The sequence below is a fragment of the Cydia amplana genome, chromosome 8 (genome assembly GCF_948474715.1).
Source record: "Cydia amplana chromosome 8, ilCydAmpl1.1, whole genome shotgun sequence".
NCBI classification, from domain to species: Eukaryota; Metazoa; Arthropoda; class Insecta; order Lepidoptera; family Tortricidae; genus Cydia; species Cydia amplana.
In genome coordinates this window covers 7192589-7212624 of record NC_086076.1, presented here as the reverse complement: position 1 = coordinate 7212624, position 20036 = coordinate 7192589, and the positions used below count along the sequence as shown (strand labels likewise).

The 20036-nt window shown below is 37.7% G+C and overlaps 1 protein-coding gene across 2 annotated transcripts in view; it reads left to right on the top strand.

Annotated features, from left to right (window-relative positions):
• Positions 1-400: 400 nt before the first annotated feature.
• LOC134650244 (protein vein) overlaps positions 401-20036 on the top strand; it is a 77308-nt gene continuing 57672 nt past the window's right edge. Inside the window, exon 1 of one of the 2 annotated variants that reach the window (XM_063505193.1) lies at positions 401-905. In XM_063505193.1, coding sequence (XP_063361263.1) covers positions 491-905 — 415 coding nt within the window. In that variant the 5' untranslated portion in view covers positions 401-490. The remainder of the gene's footprint in view (positions 906-20036) is intronic. The other variant, XM_063505192.1, reaches the window with a different exon arrangement.

The following is a 20036-nucleotide window of genomic DNA, read 5'->3' as shown; positions in this document are numbered from 1 at the left end:
TTTAAAGGAAGTTAGCATTTTTGTATATTTAAATTTTGATAGGTACTTATTAACACAGAAACGCAATGTGCCATTTTATAATTTAGTCAGGATGATCCTGCACGGAAAAAAATACCTCAGACGTTGACTATTTATGATATCTAGAGAGATTTTAAGTGTTTTTCTTCAACTTTATACAAGATACATCTTTTCGCAAAACTTGAATCACAACAAAGTATTTATGCATAGCTACAAACAGTAGCATAGTACAAAATTATGGTCCATATATTGTAAATTGGGGATAAACTAGGTAAGCACCTCCCCTGAGGCGTCAATCACTATCGACACTTTACCTACTAATTACGAGGCATATCTCCGATAAGTGTGCGTCGCGTGCGAACCGTATCTCAGACTATTTCGGTGTAGGCGGTGCGAGTGATTCAGCCGCAGTCGCGAGCCGCCCGCCGAGAGGCACACACGCGTCCAGTGGACGAGTTGCGGCGATGGCGCGATGAATTGCGCTCGCGCGGCGTACTGGGCCCTCCTCTGCCTCGCCGCTAGCGCCCTAGCCGCGCCAAGACGCCTCTACTGCGAGCGCGCCGACGTCGCCTGGCGGGCCTACCGTGCGCCCGCGGCCTTTGAGGCTCGCATCCAGTCCTTGTCCAAAGACGCAGCGACCATCCAGATCAAGCGCGTGCTCAGGCAGCAAGGACACTGGCCACGGGAGGATTCTATCTTACGACTGAAACTCCCGCCTCAGGACCCTCGCGAGTGCACGGGGCGGTTCGAAGTCCCTTTGAAAAATAGAAGAAACTACATAGTCTTTGCCGAAAGACACGGACACCAGGCTGTGGCGCTAGGCCCGCCGCTGAAGAGGACTGGGAAACTGCTGCGGAGGATCAGGGCAGTCTACAAGCCGGGATACAGTGAGTGCTAGTGTAGATAGTGCCTGGCGGTGGCAAGCCGCCCACATGGTGATTGAAACGTGCGTACAGGGTGTCTTATTTCCTACCTCGGTAAGTGCTTAGGAACACGTATAATTATAATAACTTTCGTTGTCAACACTAATTCAGGTGTTCCCCTGATAGCACGTACGTATCACTGGACACCCTGTATGCTCTTTTATGAGTATACTTTTTATCCCCAACTTTCGATCTCCATGTGAACACATATTTAATAAGATTTAAACAGCTCACGTCACTAGAGAGAGATTCTGAACATGTGTTCTAAATAGAGTAAATTTATGAATTACTCCAGCTATATCAAAGAGGTACCGCGATATACGTTAAGCTTACGTTTATTTTAAATACGTTAAACAAGTAGGGTAAAACACTCAGTTCTCGACCAGACACGCATATATTCAAATCAAGTAAACATTTTCCAGTACACGCTATCATCTTAGCCTGTCTGGAATATGTTCGTATAGTCTCTTATTTGGACTACATTTCTAGCAGGTTGTGTTTCTGTTCTATTTGCCAAAATCTACCATATAACTTTTACATGTTATAATTACATTAATTACTCTGCTTAACCACTTCAGCCAAGTATATAGGTATCTAGTAAAGTATTTTTTATGGATGCTAATCTATAAGTATGAAGATATTGGAGACACATATTTTAATTCATCGTGGCTTCTATGTATAATCCTGCAGCAGCTACAAATTTAAGATACATTAACCCGTTAAGTTGGCCAGGCATTAGATGGTAAGATGTTATCATTAAAACCATAGAGGGCAAGGTCCACGCACAGGTCCCTTTACCGTGTCCTATGGCAGGTGTATCGTGGAACAAGTGGCCATTACGAGTCCATTTTAGTCTACGAGGCTATGCCCTTATTTATGCACCCTTCTTAACCACGGTTGGATAAGAAAACAAAGCACGCTATATTAAAAGATAATACTCATTTAGAACGTACTTGTATTCTCTAGTTTGGTTTTATGTTATTCATTAAATAAGAATTTTTTGTAAATTATTTTTATATTGAACGTCTTCTTTGACTGTTCGTTTGAATAAAAAACAAAAATTTTGATTGTAATGGTGATAAATTAATAATGAAAGATGCTGTTTTTAATAGGTACTCGGGCAAAAAAATCTCCAAATTTCAAACGCTTTTGCGGTCTTAAGTCCGCAAACTTAAGTTTTATGTGAACAGTCAGTCAAATTCTTATACGAAACCACTCCATGAATCGGGGACGATAAGTGCCACTCAAAGTTTATGATCATTCATTAATTAAAATTGACGAAACTCTGACGCAGGGTCTACCTTTCCATGAATAGGTGCTTAATCTGTAGATGTAGCAGTCGAATCGACAATCATAATACCTACATTTTGGTTTAAGACCCTGAACCATCAATCAGACAATAGAGACAATTGACAAGACGTGATCGGACAGGTCGCAACTAGAGCGTAGCGTGACGTCATTTCATTGAGGTGCGGGTCACCCGGTGTCATTGAGCTGACAAACTTCACTACTGATGCTTTGTCTTCCTTCATTTGACAAAGAAACTAGGAAGATGACAGATTATATTTATTAGATTTTCTTTGTTAGCCTAATTTAGTGTCCCACTGCTGGGCAAAGGCCTCCCCTCGATTCCTCCACTCAACCCTGTCGTTTGTAGTCTCCCTCAAATCCGGATAAATTTCCTTTTCGGCCTGCTTGCACCACGGCCAGCACCATCTATGGTGTTCTGTGGGTCCCACTCGGTAACCATTTTGGCCCACCTTTTAGGGTGCACGCGGCAGACGTGTCCAGCCCAGTCCCATCTAAGCTTAGCTGTCTTGGCACCTACATTTACCTACAACTCGAGTTCTGTAGCGCAGTTCCGTTTTCCTGATTCTATCAGTTCTGTGAACACCTAATAGGTATACTGCGCTGCGCTCCATCGCTCGCTGGCAAACCTAGATATATTATGCCAAAATTTTCATTTTGGATATTACCTAGGGACCCATGTCTTCATCAATTTCGACTACTTTACACAGACGATTTCTTTACACAGTCAATAACTATTCATCGAGGCGATTCTGATGAGCCTAAACTCAATATGGGAACATTGTTGAACAGTTCCTAGTACCCACTCGACTTCCAACTCTGTTATGAGATCAATGCCATATTACCATAATACTACATTGTCACCCAAATTTCTGCTCCTTCGGATTTTCACACAAGTTATGGTAAAATGTTTGGCCACCGGTGTCAAAATATTTATAAAGCAAATGCTCATTATTAACTTAAACGTACAAAAACAATGATCACTTGAATTAATGAAAATATGTATGTATATCTATGCTTATTTATTGTACGTGTATTCAAACCTATTTTGAAAGACATGGCAACAGAAAAGTAAAGAATGTAGAATTTTCGTGATGTCAGATTTTAGTCCAATGATAACAAACTGTTAATTGCTAAAAGCCGTTTTTTGCTATCTTTCTGAGATAATCACTTTCACTGATTGATGTGAGAAAAACCTAAACAATGATATTTACGATTTCGGTTCGAGTATTTTCAACGCTTGGTAACTAGCCCCTATAATGAGTATGATGTTTAGGTTTTGTTTGAGATTCCGTAGCCAAAATAGTAGAAGGTTTATTCCCTGATGACGATTCTTTTATACCTTCTTTGCTCAATAAAAAGTACAAGAAAACATACTATACAATTGGTCACTTCATTTATAAAATTGGTCACTTTATTTATCTCATTAGATATCTTTTATAAAATTCATAGTTTAGTAAGCAATTTTTACTTTCTTCAGAGTCGAAACGAAAAGTTGATTTGCTTAACTCAGATGAAAGCACCCATTTCACCCTCGAGCTATTGGCACACTCTCTTCGTTCGAGCTCCGAAATATCTCAGGGTCACTTTCAATCCTAACATTTTAATTTTCAAGTACCGGTGATAAAGTAGCTTCAATTATACACATCATCACAGCTTTCAAGACAATCTCGAGTGCTCCGTACTCCATTTATTATTCGAGATGTACTCGTATCGAGAAGCTGGTACTGAGCAGGCGCCTGTAGGTAGGTATGTTTTCACGGTCTGTTTATATCTCTGGATATCATCTGTCTACTCCTTGTTTTGCTTTCTTCTTGTTTTTTATGATATCTGGGTTTCGAAGAAATTATTTCACTAATTGATAGGTTCGTTTATACTTTTAGTCAAGTTTTAATTATAACAAAGAATACATTTAATACAATGTTTGTTATGAAATTGTGAATGGATATACCCATTTACCCAAGTGGTAATTTGTTGTTAAGATAAATAAATAATTTGATTTTTGCAAATTTTGAAGATAAATACGAAACCTGAGGTCTTTGCGATTCCGAAAACTGGCGATAGCTACTACAGATGACTGTTTTCTTAAAAGTTTTCCAACTCCTCATAATTATGATCGGGTGATGATCGGTTTTACACCAAAAAATAAGAGAAAACGTATCCATTCCGCCAATAACTATACCTAGGTCCCTAGATAGAGTTTATAATACTGGAGTGACCACGAATTCATCACATGTTCACTTAGTAGCTAAATTATTCTAGTACCTATCTACTGTTTAGTGAAAACGTCATTAATCAACCTACATCCATCCGAATTATCTGTAATTTATGTTTATGATAAAATAAAATACGCATTCCATACTAATCGTAAATACTAGGTAGGTAGGTACCTATACGGTTATTCGAACAATTGGTGATTACATCATAATTGTCACAGATGCCTATTTTGATTACAATGCTACAAACTTATGGTTTCTGTTGGTGGCGCCATCGTACTTGAGTCACAATGTCATTAAGTCGTGAATAAGTATGGATACTATGGATGATGAACGAAATGTTAAGAGGGAGACGAGACGACACATCGTTGTCACTATGGATCGCTTCGGTAGGTTCTCAGAAGGTAAATAATCAAAGATAACTAATCGGTGTTTCTGCCTACTTCTCTCGCTACTTCCCATGCCTCTCATCGAGTGTGTGGCCGGGTGACGAAATGTAGGTAATTTGCACCGATTCGCGAAGTTGTTTGAGTGATCGGCACAAATTATATTTCGTTAACTATACCCATGTTACTACTTCCATAAATACTGCCAAGTCATATTAGTAATTGTACCTATATATGTATTCTAGCTTTGTTTACCAGAAAAGCTAATTTGTATTGCGGAAAGGTGAACGACCGACACCATACTTAATTCAAGGTGCAATTTATCAATAAATGATTTGTTTTGCTTTATTACTTAATAGATATAGTACGTATAGCTGTTGTAAATTATCAATCATACGCGTTACACGTATTTTATTAGTGTGTTATAATTTGATTAGCGTTTGTTGTATTGTCGTTGTCAGCTTAATTGTATAACCTACACGCCGAGTGCCTCTACATATTTAAAAGTTACTAACAACAACAAGTTTTCAATTATTGCTTGCATATAAACTGTTTGGTCTGGTCTATTCAGCCACCAAAAAAGGTGTTTCTCCGGCGTTACACCATAAATCGTCTGGAATAGACGCAAAGGCCAATGATGATAAACTATTTAGGCTAAAAATTAAATATTTAGTAGTGTTCTGTACAATCAGAACAGACGACAGCAGCAGAAGCAAAGGAATTAAGTTAGGAAATATAAGGACGGATTCCTAAAAACAAACAAATACAACACATCAATGCCTAGAAATCAGCGGCACAAAAATTTAGCCCTTTGTAAAAATGGCAACTAACATGGTACGTAAGACATATTTACTAACTGGAATAAATAATATATTATGTTTTTTTAATTGTTATTATTTACTTACATAGTATTTTTAATTGTTTAAATACTCATCCAATTACAGTAAGATCTTTTAATTTTTGAACTGCCGTTACGCCCCGGCAGGCGTCCATTATACTTTCAACGCTCCGCTGGCTTTACTGTCCTATTAAATATTAACATACGTAATATGGTTAGAGTTTTATTTTAGTTATTTATAAAAAAACGGAGGCACAGACGTGTAAATGCATTTATGAGAAGGGTGATAAGAGGTAAGTACTCTACAGGTTTATCCAAATGAGAATAGACGGAATCGCTAAATATGCGAAAAACCTGTATAAAAGAAGAGGAACGCGTGTGTTTTCAGTTTTTCATCTGGCATGAGGTACTGTTGAAAGACGTCCATCTCGATTATCATCCGTAAGATTATATGAAAGCGGAAATTTATAAAACTTACTACAAACAATTGCACGAGAAGTGAACTTCATTATAAAGTAATATTAATTCTCGAAGCCAGCTATAATTTTGTTGTCGACTCAGGGCACATTGAAAATCGTATAAAATTATATCACGAAAAAATAGATATTGGGTTAAAATTTATAAAAACTTCCTAAAATACGACACACCCAAATAAATTGTATCTCAAACAATAGTTAGAGTTATATTTTCAAACAAGAAACCTTTTCTGTCACTGAGTGATCTCTATTGTGTTCGTCATTATAGAAACTTTCAGTATTGCCCATCGTACAGGTAATAGCGCGAAAGAACTGTCACATTAAGTCGGGTTCCTTTGAGGCGGCTATGTCGTGTCAAGCATGCATCACCAAATAAGAATTACGCTGTCAAATAAGTTTTTTTTTGCGATTGGTAACAAAAAAATGTATGTATTGTATTTACTTACTATGGTACTTATATCAGGTATGTTATACAATAAACATTACGCTAAATTTCCTTAATTTCAACAACACCCAAGTTCAACGATCCCCCAAGGTATTTAAATGGGAGTTAATTTGAATCACACTTTATTTTCGACCATTACAACTTAATTTACTCAACTACATGATGACTTTACCATTTATCTACCTACTATATGTTATGATTAGGTCAAACTGTACATATATAATTAATTGTCATTCTCGTTATGGTCATACCTGCATGACATATTATGGTAGCTCGATGGAGGAAACGTTGATTCGCATTTACAGCGGTTCAAAGTCAAATTAAGTTCGGAAGCAACTACTATAATCAACTTATCATAGCTTTTACGCGATATGACCCCCCCCCCCCCCCAATTTCACCACGGTGACAGGTGCGACAATTGTAAAACATCACTGTTGCTGACGTCACAGGCATCCATGGGCTACGGTTACCGCTTACCACCGGGCGGGCCGTATTCCTGTTTGCCACCATCAGTGTATTATTTAAAAAAAAACTTTATTATATGGGAAAAAAACAGACATTTCTCTTACCAAGTTTCTGACAATTGTCACAAGAAACACGACAATTGTCACATAATTCCGACACAGAACTCATTTCCTGTCAAGAATTGCCGACAATTCTTTTAAATCTTCCAATAAAAACGCTAGTTATAATGATTTATTATCTTTATAATCGAGTTTCGCTTACACACGCGGTCATCCCCGCTGTTAGAGTCCCCATACAGTAATGGGCACCATATCGGGTATTGATCGATGACAATGACGGGATTCGAACCGTGGCCTTGCGACTAACGCGTATATCCGACCCGAGCGTTACTCCCTGCGCGAGTACTGCCCTGTGTCACAGTATTTACTTGTAATCATAATGATGAAATATCACTTAACCTATTTCATGTATGTAAACAGATTAATAATAATATTTAGCATATTTCGGGTTCCGGAAGTTCCCCGTACCCCTAAGAAGTAGGTATGTATTTAACAAGCTTTTATTAGGTCGACCTGTATGTAACTATGTAATGGAATCTAAGGTAACTAATTTAACCATCTTCCAAGGATCGTAGCCTCATGGAAATTGGCAGCGATATGTAGTTCTGATGACAATACAATAATATGATACTGTCGAACTGATCTGATGGTGGAAACAGGAGGTGGCCATAGGAACTCTGTGATGAAACAACGCAACCTAATTGTGTTAGGGGTTTTTATAATTGTCTCGATGAGTATTAGTTGTCTGTCGTAAGAAAAGTACAGTCAGCGATAAAAGCTTGTACCAAAAATTAAATTTTTGTCAAAAACTTTTTTATACAACTATTTAACTGTCATATGTTTTGCAAATATTTCACTCTTATGTGTTAACGTCAATCCAAACATTGTGAAATAAAGTGCGTTAAAATAGTTTTTTAAATCAAAGTCAGTTCCAATAATTTGCGATTAGTAAAAGTAGCATTTATACAAAGGAGATTTAAGCAGACAACATTATTTTGATTCGTATATTAACTTACGGGCGAAAAATAACTCCTACAAACTCGACGTCCGAAAATACATTGCTAATTCGGGTTGTATACATAAAAACGTCGCAAGCGAGCGAATATATTATATAAAACTTTAATCTGTCACATCATGTCGTCTAGGCATTCCCGTCATTTACAAATAGACGAGTTGTCTGCGACATTCGTCTGTCTGGCTGATTTACCTACCTTTTCAAAACACCTCGCAAGTGAAGTGACTCAACGCATTAGGTTACATGATCCAGGTTAACACATTTTGTAACACATGCTGTGCATAAAAAAAACAGTAGGCGAATTTTTTTGGGCTTGCTTATTGACAACTTATGAATCACATGGAAAGCATGCAGACTTAAGTGTCAAGTTTGTAGGTCTTTTAAAAAACTAAATGCCGACTTTAGGAATTTCTCGCTGCCAACCAAATTCTTTGAGTCTACCTCAAGAGTTATTTTTGGAATTGCTTAGATTTATCGCATTTTAAGTCTACCTATTGTCTTTTAAAATTTCAGTAACATTTTTTAAACAGGAGATATTTAAAATTTTAAACTGTCAAATATTTCGCTTTCTCTAATTTCATACTAAATTTTTCTCTATATGTTACTAAATTGTCGTAGTTTTTTTTCTATTCACTTCTTTACTCGGTTATTCCCGATATAAGTACTTGTATGAAGTCAGAAAACCTTTCATAGCCAACAAATGGACAATTTGTTATCTTACAGCGACAGGTCAAAACGTTAGCGCCATCATCACACTGTTGGATTCCTCATCTGCAAGTGCGTTACGCCAAGCAAAAACCTTGTAACTATCTACGGGCTACGTAGTGAGTTAGTGCGTTTTTCCTTTGGCAGCGTATGTTTTGTTACAAGGCTGCAGTTCAGTACGGGTGGCCGCTAATGCCTGGTGATTACGCCCTACCGCAGTCGGTGAATTAATCTCCTTCATACTGCCTTTATTTATATTGTGACCAACGGGTTTTAAGGGACGTGCAAAAGGTGCTTGACATTTTATATCAGTGCTAACGGGGTATTCTAAGTTTTATGTTTAATTGGATCGTGAAAAATAATTACTTTTAAGATGTGTTTTGGCAGACAAATTCCTGAAGTCAAAAAGACTATCTAATTCAGTGATATGTCTGAACATTTTAGAACATCATCTAGGTACAAAATACCTACATATTTTTATGTAGGCACTAATGGACCCGGCGAACTTCATACCGCCAAGCTATTAATGCCATACTTTTCGAAATGTACACCCTCTACAACCTAGAAAACGATACCCAAGACCACTTTTACTAAAAAGTATCTGTCCGCCATCTTGGATTCAAAAATGGTCTTATACTCGTATTTTGAAATCAGCACCCCGAGAACCTAGAAAACAATTGATTACGTTTACGAATAAATACCTACAGTCAGTCATATGTATCTTCACCATTTATTTCGTGATTTTATACGATTTTTACAGTGATTGTGCAATTCGGGCCAGAGACAAATTCTTGAGTTATAAAGTTACACAACTTTAATCGTCGAAACATAAACACAGATTCAATGTTTTATACTTTAGCTTCAAATCAACTCAACGATAACTGAACGGTTGCCCAAACATAAACGAGGGCATGCACGGGCACCCAGACTATTTCTTTTCTCGGGAACCCTCACAAAAACGTTACTAGGTGTAAACGCAGCCTTAGATCCGTACAGGTGGAGTTAACGTCCACGTTGATTGAGGGCTCCCGATATTAATGAATACGTTAATGATACAGCGCGGGCGCATTGCGTAACGCGTCCAGATGGATTCGCCGCAAAATGTCGAGGGCAGTGTTCTGTGATGAAAGAAAGCGGGTAAAAATGCAGTAAACTATAGCTTAACCAACGTCTCGATGAGTGAATCCATTATTTTTATCAATTATATTTTCAGTTTCACTTACCTAGGTAAGTACAAATATAAGTGAAAACAAACCTACGTGTAGAAACGTGTCGGATATAATTGATAGTCTCCGTATAGAACATATTCCACTGCAAGACAAAATATTTAAAAAATATGAAATGAAATATCCATTATAATTATAAAATATAATTCACATAACAAAATTGCTCCGCTTACAGGGATAATACGTCAATTGTACAAATTTATATATATATTATAACATAGGCTCCCAAAAATACCGCTGAAGTCTTATCCCTTAAACGCTTTTGCCCAAAAAGTCCGATACGTATGACATTTAGAATTAATTGAGGGGAGCGGTCAGTGAAATGTCGGTCGAAAATTATGTTAAAGAAAGCTCTGGTGATGACCCCAATACTGAATGTCACCGTTGATTAACGAGACTGGTCAGGGTGAGGGCGCGCGAGGGGCAATCATGTCGAGCGATCGAGCGGTGACCATGTGATGGTGAGTGTTAGGTGCCTTTTTAAGCGATTCCCGACATTCTACTTGAGAATCATTCTCGTCAAAAGCAAATACCTGCCTAATGGTTTTATAGGCAGTGATTTAAAGTTATTCAACCAGTATGCAGTATATATGTCACCGTAAAATTGTAAACACTCGTCATATTATAATCTCGCTAGTTACAATATAAACTGACGGTAGGGAGATTATAATCTAACCTACGTTAGATTATAAACTAACGGCTTCACAAACTTAAGGTGTCATATATACCGAAACTAATTTTTTTTTCTTTGAACAAATCTACGTCCAGAAACGCAAGGAACCTGAACGACCGAGGTGCCTTAATTACAATGTCAACGCAACGCAAATGTCATATGCGTATAGTAAAAGTTAGCAAACCTAATGGAATAACTGATTTAAATAAGTTTAGTATATATGTAATAATATATACTGCTCACGTAGGAACAGATAGACGGACACATCGCTGGCGCCGCGCCGTAATAGGAAGATTGGGTACTGATCGGAAATTAAGGCTATACTAGGCCATTACCTACTAATTATCCATACAAATGTAGAAATCCTCAGTCATCTGAGAAAATGTGACTGGATTAATTTAGCATTCTTAGGGTCGGTTGCACCAAACTGTTTGTCATCGTTAAAGAGTTCGCTAAATTTTATTGTATGGAAAGTTTCATAGTAAACCGCAGCGGCGCGTCGGATGACGTTGATCAGTCTGTTAAGTGCGGGTGGTGCAACTGGCACTTAGTGTTAAATATCGATCGTCATCTCGTAATAATATACATTAATTTTATTAAACATTTGGCATGTCCTTTGAGGAAGATCCTTCGCCTTAAAAAGAACCAAGTTCCTCTGAGTTTAGAGTTTGCCTGGTTGGTGAGAAGTGCTTATCGGGTAATCGGGGAGAATTTCACCTGTCTCAATCCCCTAATTTATCCTACTCAGGCGTGTCTCACTCCGCGATTTCGTCGCTTTGCTACAGGTAGCTAAAAGTACATCCGTTCGACCCCAATTTTGGGGAAAGCCATAAGCCGCGCGTGGCGCTGTCGCCACCTAGCGGCCATATCTGTGCTGATCGTAACAGACGCGTTTTGTTAGAGAGTGAGTCTTCTGTACTTAGTACTATTATTTATTCTGTGTCCTAGTCTGTTTTATTAAGTCTTATAAAATCCTATCTCGCCTGCTTGCCTTACGCCGTAACTTTTATAATATCTCTTACGCAACCTCAGAAGTGCTTCGAACTGAAATATTATTTTAGGATTCACAGACTGTACGACTGCATGCAAACGACAAATTAGAAAGAAAGCTCACGCGGTACATCTCAAAGCTCATTTTGCAATGTAATAGGGGCTTGTGTTTATGTCATTGTGAGAGTGAGTATCCATCACGTGTCGCATATCACTCACCGAGTCGTTTCCTTTTGGATAATAATAAAGAAAAAAATGAAACACCGTTTTGTATTGAGTTTTTGGTTAAATTTACATTGAGCTACCATTACTACAGCTGCTTCATTAATAGTTTCCAATAGCGCCAGTTTTTTTTTTCTGTTATCGCAACTAATAAAAATAATTAAGAAGTAAGAATAAATATTTCAAAAATAAGGTATCTCATTTATTTATTGTACATAAATTCTTATAATACAATCAACAATCATAAAACCGAAACTTAAATAAATTTAAATTTATAAATAAACTTCTATGCTAAATATAATAATTAATCCAAAAATACCACAGCGTATTATTCGTACCTGATGCAAAGTACAAAGGCTGGCCATCGCCATCCAATTGGTATCGAACCAAGTCTGATGGGCACCCTTACTCCCGGTAGTCCCGGTACCTCTGGCGGTAGTCTTTTGAATAAACTATTATATTTAGAATTATCATTATTATTTCATTTATTAATTTAGACATAAGTTTTAACCAAAAAGTAAATACATACGAGTAGTAGTACGAATCAGAATAATATCATAACAAAATAATTGCTACTATAGTACTGCCTTACATCCATAAAAAATTGTGCTAAAAGTTTTACTACTTAAATGTTTTATTGTATTTTCTGAACAAATTTCCATTAGGTACATAATTATTAATTATCAAGTACATAACTAATTCACTTCATGCATCAAAAAAGGTTGGGAGTTCCGACTCTATTATGGAATAGGTAGGTACACGTATTTAATACCGTAATCTGGTTAAAAAAATCCCCAGAAACGTAATATTTATCCCCTATGGCCTATGACATTGTGCATTTTTGATGTTCATGTTTATATCGGCTTCTCCGGTGCGGATTTCACCGAAGGCCATTTCAGCATGGAGATTAGGGTTTTGCATTTTTAATCTTACCTTTATGCTGAAAAATTATATTATTTCTGATATATTATCAGCTTTATTACGCCGCCATTTATCCTCAGGCCGAACAAATCGTATCGAGTTTACGGACGCATCTCCGCATTGGTCCAAGTAATAATCGTTAGACCACGAATATGGCCACTGCCACTTTTTACCCTGCGTCACAAATACCTCTCTCGGTCGGGGCTCCGTTACAACGCTACCAGCTTATAATACATTGTAGGCAAGCTATTAACAACCTTAATGTTAAATGCTTAAAACTCCAATAACTGTTAAATAAAATGCAATCTCGACAAGTTGTCTTTGCAGATAGGTTTAGTTAACTTAGACCTTATAGAATGGACTTGAGATTTAGGATGTGCTGATCACGTCGACGTTACTATGAACTTGTCATGTGTTAACATATGAGGGAAAGAATAAATCAATTTACTACGTGTTGCATTTTTTGTGTAAAAATGTTTGTGCGTTAGGTTTATTGCATTTAAAACTAAAACAAGCCATAATTACAATTTATTTATTGAAACAATAAATCTTAAATATGATTACATTTTCCAAGCAATGAATTTTTGTTGAAAAACATAAAAAATAACAAGGAATGTGTCAGAGTTAGCACTAAAGTTTTTCTTTATCTTAATATGTGACAATGTTACCCTTACCATTTTGCCACGGCATAGAGGATTGTATAAATTAACTTGGCATTGTCGTTGTCTCGGTAAACCGTTTACGTGCACAATGTAGTCATTTCCCACGGAACCGATAAGGCAACGTTGAAAAAGCCAACACGCCAGGAATTACAGTTATGCATGCGATAAAGAGAAAAAACAAGTGTTTAACCATTAAAAATTAAAATCAATTTACAATGACAATGGTTTTATCTGGACCATCGTACTATCTCGACATTCGTTTAACCTAAGGTCGTAAAATATGCCAAATGAGTAATATACCTACCGATTTAAAAACAGCTTATATGAGCATTTAAATGCGAGTATAATTAATAATTTTATTAAACAAAACATATGGAAAAAGTAGCCAAGTACCTAGTCAGTCCGAACATCAGGTAATCATCATATCGGCTGATAAGTATGATGATGACCCATTGATGCCGTATTTGGGATACGGCGAGTTGAATGGAAAATAAAAAAATCTTTTTAAAACCTTAAAAAGAGAACAATTTTAAATTTCGCAAATAGTTGTCTCTATTGCATACCTAGGCAAAGCAACAAAGCACAAGTATTGTCAAATACTAATACTTACTTAAAATTAAAACAGCGCTACTTATTGATTGTAATAATTATCAAATTCTAATATTTATAGTATATATAATAATCTTCTCAAAGGCAGAAGGAGCATTAGCCGACTCCATCGATTCACATGCAGAGCAAGCACACGCCACCTCAAACGAGAACGTCCACCATTTCAAACGACTTGTAGCAAGTTCAGCTACTCGTACCAACTGGAGTTAAAGAAAATCCAAGAATCTTTCGTATACTCGTAGAAGCAAGCCGCGAGTAGTACTGATATTATCTAGTAGAGTAGGGCTCATTGCGCACGCTGCGCGCATACGCACGCCTAATACGTAAGGCCGGCCTCGGCCGTGCATCTTGCCCGTGGATCAAGTCACAAGATACGGGAAAACGCAAACTTCATGATTCTTTAAGGCGCTAGACGCTGTTTTTGGCCGAAAACTCTAACATTCTAGAGTCTATATCTTCTTAACGGTTCAACAAAAAAATATGAAAAAAATATATATGATTTTACGTTTTATGTACAACATTTCTAACGTTTGACTTGTTCCCTATGACTTATAGTTTTTCCAAAAAAGGAACATTACGACAGGCCGTTTTGCGACTAACTTTGCCTATTTCTAGTAAACGGTTTATTCGATTAAAGTTATTTTTAGACTAGAATAATTGTTTTAACAGATACTACAAATGCAACGTAGAATAATGTTAATAAATATTTTTTTTAAGAAATCGAATATTTTTCAACATTTTGTGCGTATGTAGCTCGAAAAAGGCGTGGCCGGCAGTCGTGTGCTAGCTTTGAGACGAGGAGGCTGTGTCGCTCGTCGCTCCGTGCCTTCCTTGTATTCTGCATGCTTGTTCTGAGCCGAGGTGCTATAAAATTGGAGTTATTGTGGCCAAAGATTAAATAACTGCAGAATGTTGATTTGGTTGTGACGCGCTTTAGCGCGCGCAACACGGTGATTCGCAGCCTATTATTACGAACGTAATGACAATATTTCCACTTATGTTTGAGAAAGCTTCATTTGAAATATATAAAAAATGTTTTCGAACATGCGCCGTTATTGCCATTAAAATTTAACGTTTTTAATAAAGTTCAATTTCTAAAAAAATTTATCAACATTGGCAATTTATGTTGTAGGTATATACTATATAGTTTGATTCAGAAACCATTACATTTTTAGGATTGTTACCCATTAAAATGATGTTAGTTTATTATTTTTATTAAGTAAATCTGGGGGCACTGCCCCCGCCAAGTCGAGCAAAAAAAGAGGCACGGCCGTACCATCCTTTTCTCGAAGCGATTCAGGCCATTTTCGACGTCCTGTAATTTTGTGCTGGCTGAAGCTAAAATCCTGAATTTTCAGTAATATATAGGGCTAAACATGCTTAAGATATATTCTCAAAAACATTCAATTTGAACTAGTAGTTTAAGAATTATTGTACGTCAAAGTTCCTTATTTTCGACACTGACGCACTCACTCACTCACTCACTCACCTACGATCATCATAATTCTAAGGTACTTCTAGTATATCCACAAGCTTCAAATTTTAAACATAAGTAGTTTTCAGCTTATCAAGCCATAGAAAACCTAAAAATATTGCAATATCAGTCACGTTTTAAAGATCTAAGAACTGCATAAGTAAGTTTGTAATCCCATATAAATATTTGCTATTACAAAGTTACTGTTGCAGTTCCTACAAATAGTAGGTAGTAAAGTAAAGGTACACTACGATGTACGATGTGAGTATGAATGAAGACGTGTTTCTTTATGATATGTGTATACATAGTATGAGTACCCGAAAAGAAGGACTGCCTACAAAAAGAGATGAGATCCCATCAAAAACATTACATGTAAAAAGGTGCAAGTTTCGCAACGCTTCTACTACAAAAAAGTTTTGAGATGTAATGTGAAACCAAGTCGGTTATTTTAATCAGTGCCAGGGGGTGTTAAAACTGTATCAAATATATATCTTTAATTTGTAATACATATAATGACTTGGCAATCGCACATAATGCTTTACTCGTACCGTACTCGTAAATATGTGTAATGCTCGAACTGCAATTAGCGCTAGCGTTATGTTCAATTAAAAATATTTTTAATAGGTGACGATGATCCTTATGTCATTATGCAGCCGTGCGATGGCCAAGTCATTATACGTATTACAAATTAAAGATATATATTTGATACAGTTTTAACACCCCCTGGCACTGATTAAAATAACCGACTTGGTTTCACATTACATCTCAAAACTTTTTTGTAGTAGAAGCGTTGCGAGACTTGCACCTTTTTACATGTAATGTTTTTGATGGGATTAAGTTTTCTCAAACATGCGTGGAAATTTCTCAAACATGCATTGAAATATTACCATAATGTCCCGTCCTTATTTGAACTTTTATAGGTATATATGTCGGAGGCAGATCGTAAAATCGGCCATATCGAGAAATTCCTAGGCATACCATGAAACGCCGCCATTTCATGATCTGACTAGCGACTACCAGCCATATCGTTCAAACATCAACGTTTGACGATTTGCCTAGCGACGTTTAGGCATATCAAATAAGTAGGGTGTGATATTCCTAGGCATATCATGAAACGCCGGCATTTCATGATCTGCCTAGCGCGACCATCAGCCATATTGTGCATACTCGAGGGGTGATATTCCTAGGCAGATCATAAAACGCCGGCATTTCATGATCTGCCTAGCGACCACCAGCCATATCGTGCCAACCTCAATGAGTGATATTCCTGGGTAGATCATGAAACGCCGGCATTTCATGATCTGTCTAGCGACGACCAGCCATATCGTGCAAACCTCAAAGGGTGATATTCCTAAGCAGATCATGAAACGCCGGCATTTCATGATCTGCCTAGCGACGACCAGCCATATCGTGCAAACCTCAAGAGGTAAATTCCTAGGCAGATCATGAAACGCCGGCATTTCATGATCTGCCTAGCGCGACCACCAGCCATATCGTGCAAACCTCAATGGGTGATATTCCTAGGCAGATCACGAAACGCCGGCATTTCATGATCTGCCTAGCGACGACCAGCCATATCGTGCAAACCTCAAGGAGTGATATTCCTAGGCAGATCATGAAACGCCGGCATTTCATGATCTGCCTAGCGACGACCAGCCATATCGTGCAAACCTCAAGGGGTGATATTCCTAGGCAGATCATGAAACGCCGGCATTTCATGATCTGCCTAGCGACCACCAGCCATATCGTCCAACCTCAAGGGGTGATATTCCTAGGCAGATCATCAGCCATATCGTGCAAACCTCAATGGGTGATATTCCTAGGCAGATCATGAAACGCCGGCATTTCATGATCTGCCTAGCGACCACCAACCATATCGAGCAAACCTCGGGGCTCAAAAGGAACGTAAACTTGTATTAAAAGGTACGATCTGGCAACACTGGACTCGGACGCAGCGCCATATAGAATGCAGCGCCACCACTGGCAAAAAATGCAATTATTTTACGATGCGATCGGTATGAATGAAGCCAGGAATTCGACGAATACATTGCTCCCATCGATCTGCCGAATCTTTTATAAGACAGATCGTGATATGCCTGAGTTAATTTTAATCAGATCATGAAATGGCGGCGTTTCATGATATGCCTAGGAATATCTCATCAATTATTTTACGATGCGCCCGGTATGAAGCTAGGAATATCAACGAATACATTGGTCTGACCGATCTGCCGCCTCTTTTATAAGGCAGATCGTGATACGCCTGGGTTAATCTTAGTCAGATCATGAAATGGCGGCGTTTCATGATATGCCTAGGAATATCTCGATTGCCCGATTTTACGATCTGCCGCCGACATATATATCCTCGCATTTTTTGAGAGAAGTAAGTACCTATACAATCTATACATACCTACATATTATTTCAATCGCGATAACATTTACCGGTCCTACGTTCATAAATAGTACATTACTGCAGAGGCCGTGAAGTAAGGGATTGTAGAACGAGATTGCGGTAGACGGCCGAGTCGTAGACGAGGCCGGATAAAGCGAGTCTTGCAATCCCTGTTCCGGCCAAGCATTGTATAGTGCTTTTCTCAAACAATGTAAGAAAATAAAAATGTAAATTGCCGCCTTTTTTTATTTTTTTAACTTGACATTAGAAAAAGCTATTCGAGCACCATGTCTAACCGCTTATAAATATAGTACCATAGATTTGTTTTCTTTTTTTTTTAATTTTAATGTCGCAAGTATGCCCCAACAAATCTGTAATATGCACCTACTAGACACATCACATATAATAGCCCGTATTTCTAGGGAGGACCGATTGACTCACCAAATGATACATAATAATAATAATAAAATATATGTCGCAAGTATGCTTACAGCTTACAGAGAGTGGTCGTTGGCTGTATGTAATATTTCCTTTGTCAGTCTAATCTTAGTGAGCAAATTTAAAAGATATTTTAAATATTAGACAAAACAAAAAACCTAAGGTAGGTAATAAACACATTAAAAAATGTTGGCTGACGGCGTATTGCATAAAGTATCATTCTATGGAACTAAGTAACTAAGTCAACAAAAGTCACTAGTAAATTCATTCATCAAGTTTGATTACTTACATAGTTAGCAAGTTCCATCGAATGACACTCTACCAATTCAATACGACGGTTATGTCAATTACACAAACGTGCAGCATGGTGCGTAACGGGATGGGTAAGTAATATATAATAATAATATAATTTTATACGGCGTTTTAAACAGGACGCGAGTCGTATTAACCGTGAAATGTAATTTACGACCTCCACTAAATGCATTATCTACTCATACTCAAACAACAAAATATCTGCAAACAAAAGGTATACGAGTATAGCGCCAACTGCACGCCTCTGGGCTGTATCTTATTCTTTGAACCTCGTGGCGGTGCAGCGATACAAAATTCACGTACGATCGCAGCGAGCGGGGTAAGCGGGTGGTGCGGGTACAGAGCGCTTAGCTCCGCCCTGACGCTCAAGGGCATTGGGCCTTCCAATCGTCTTAACGCATTAGCAGGCGCTATTTAAACAGTGCTTGGACCTTACACAAGGAGCTTAATGAAGCAAAGTTACTGCGGCAGCGTTGACGCCGGAGATGGCACTGTGTCAATCTTCATTATAAAAAGAGTGATAGATTAAACATTCTCCTGCGATAGTAATGATGCAAAGACATCAACACAATTCACCAATAGGCAGCAACATCGCCCGTGTCAACGCTGCAGCTACAAAGTTCCAACAGTCATCTGAATCACTTTCGTGGACACAATGTCGTATAAATCTACGCTCCATAAAATATTTGGGCACTTCTCAGACCCGTTTCTTGACTAAATGCTTATTATAGCGTAGCAGATGGCACCCCGATGAGGATGGGGAGATTTATAATTGAGCTTCTGGCGCACCTCACGCTGCTCTATTTTCCGAAATATTCGTGTTCAGCTCTCTTTCCTTCATATCACTTCTTTTCCACCTTGCTAAAGCGTCTTGATACGATAGTTTTACCAGAAATCCCCTCATAAATGTTTTAGTTTATGTTACTCGCTACCGCTTGTGTCTTGGTATAAACATAAAGCATACCTACCTGCCAATCGATTCAGCTTATAGGGCCGTACTTTGACATTAACACATTAATCTAAAACGTGTAAGAACCTGTCACAACTGAATATATCAATGAAAAATGTATTTATTATTCTGATTATAATACAGTTTAATATTTAAATCCTTTGTATTAAGGCACGCGGTAGTAGACAAATTTGGAAAAAGGTGCTATATTTTTCGAACCATTTAGGGCGTTTTTCCATAACAAATAATAAGTATGACAAATGTCATAAAACTACACTGCATGGCACTGATATCCTGCTTTACCTAATTTATTAGAG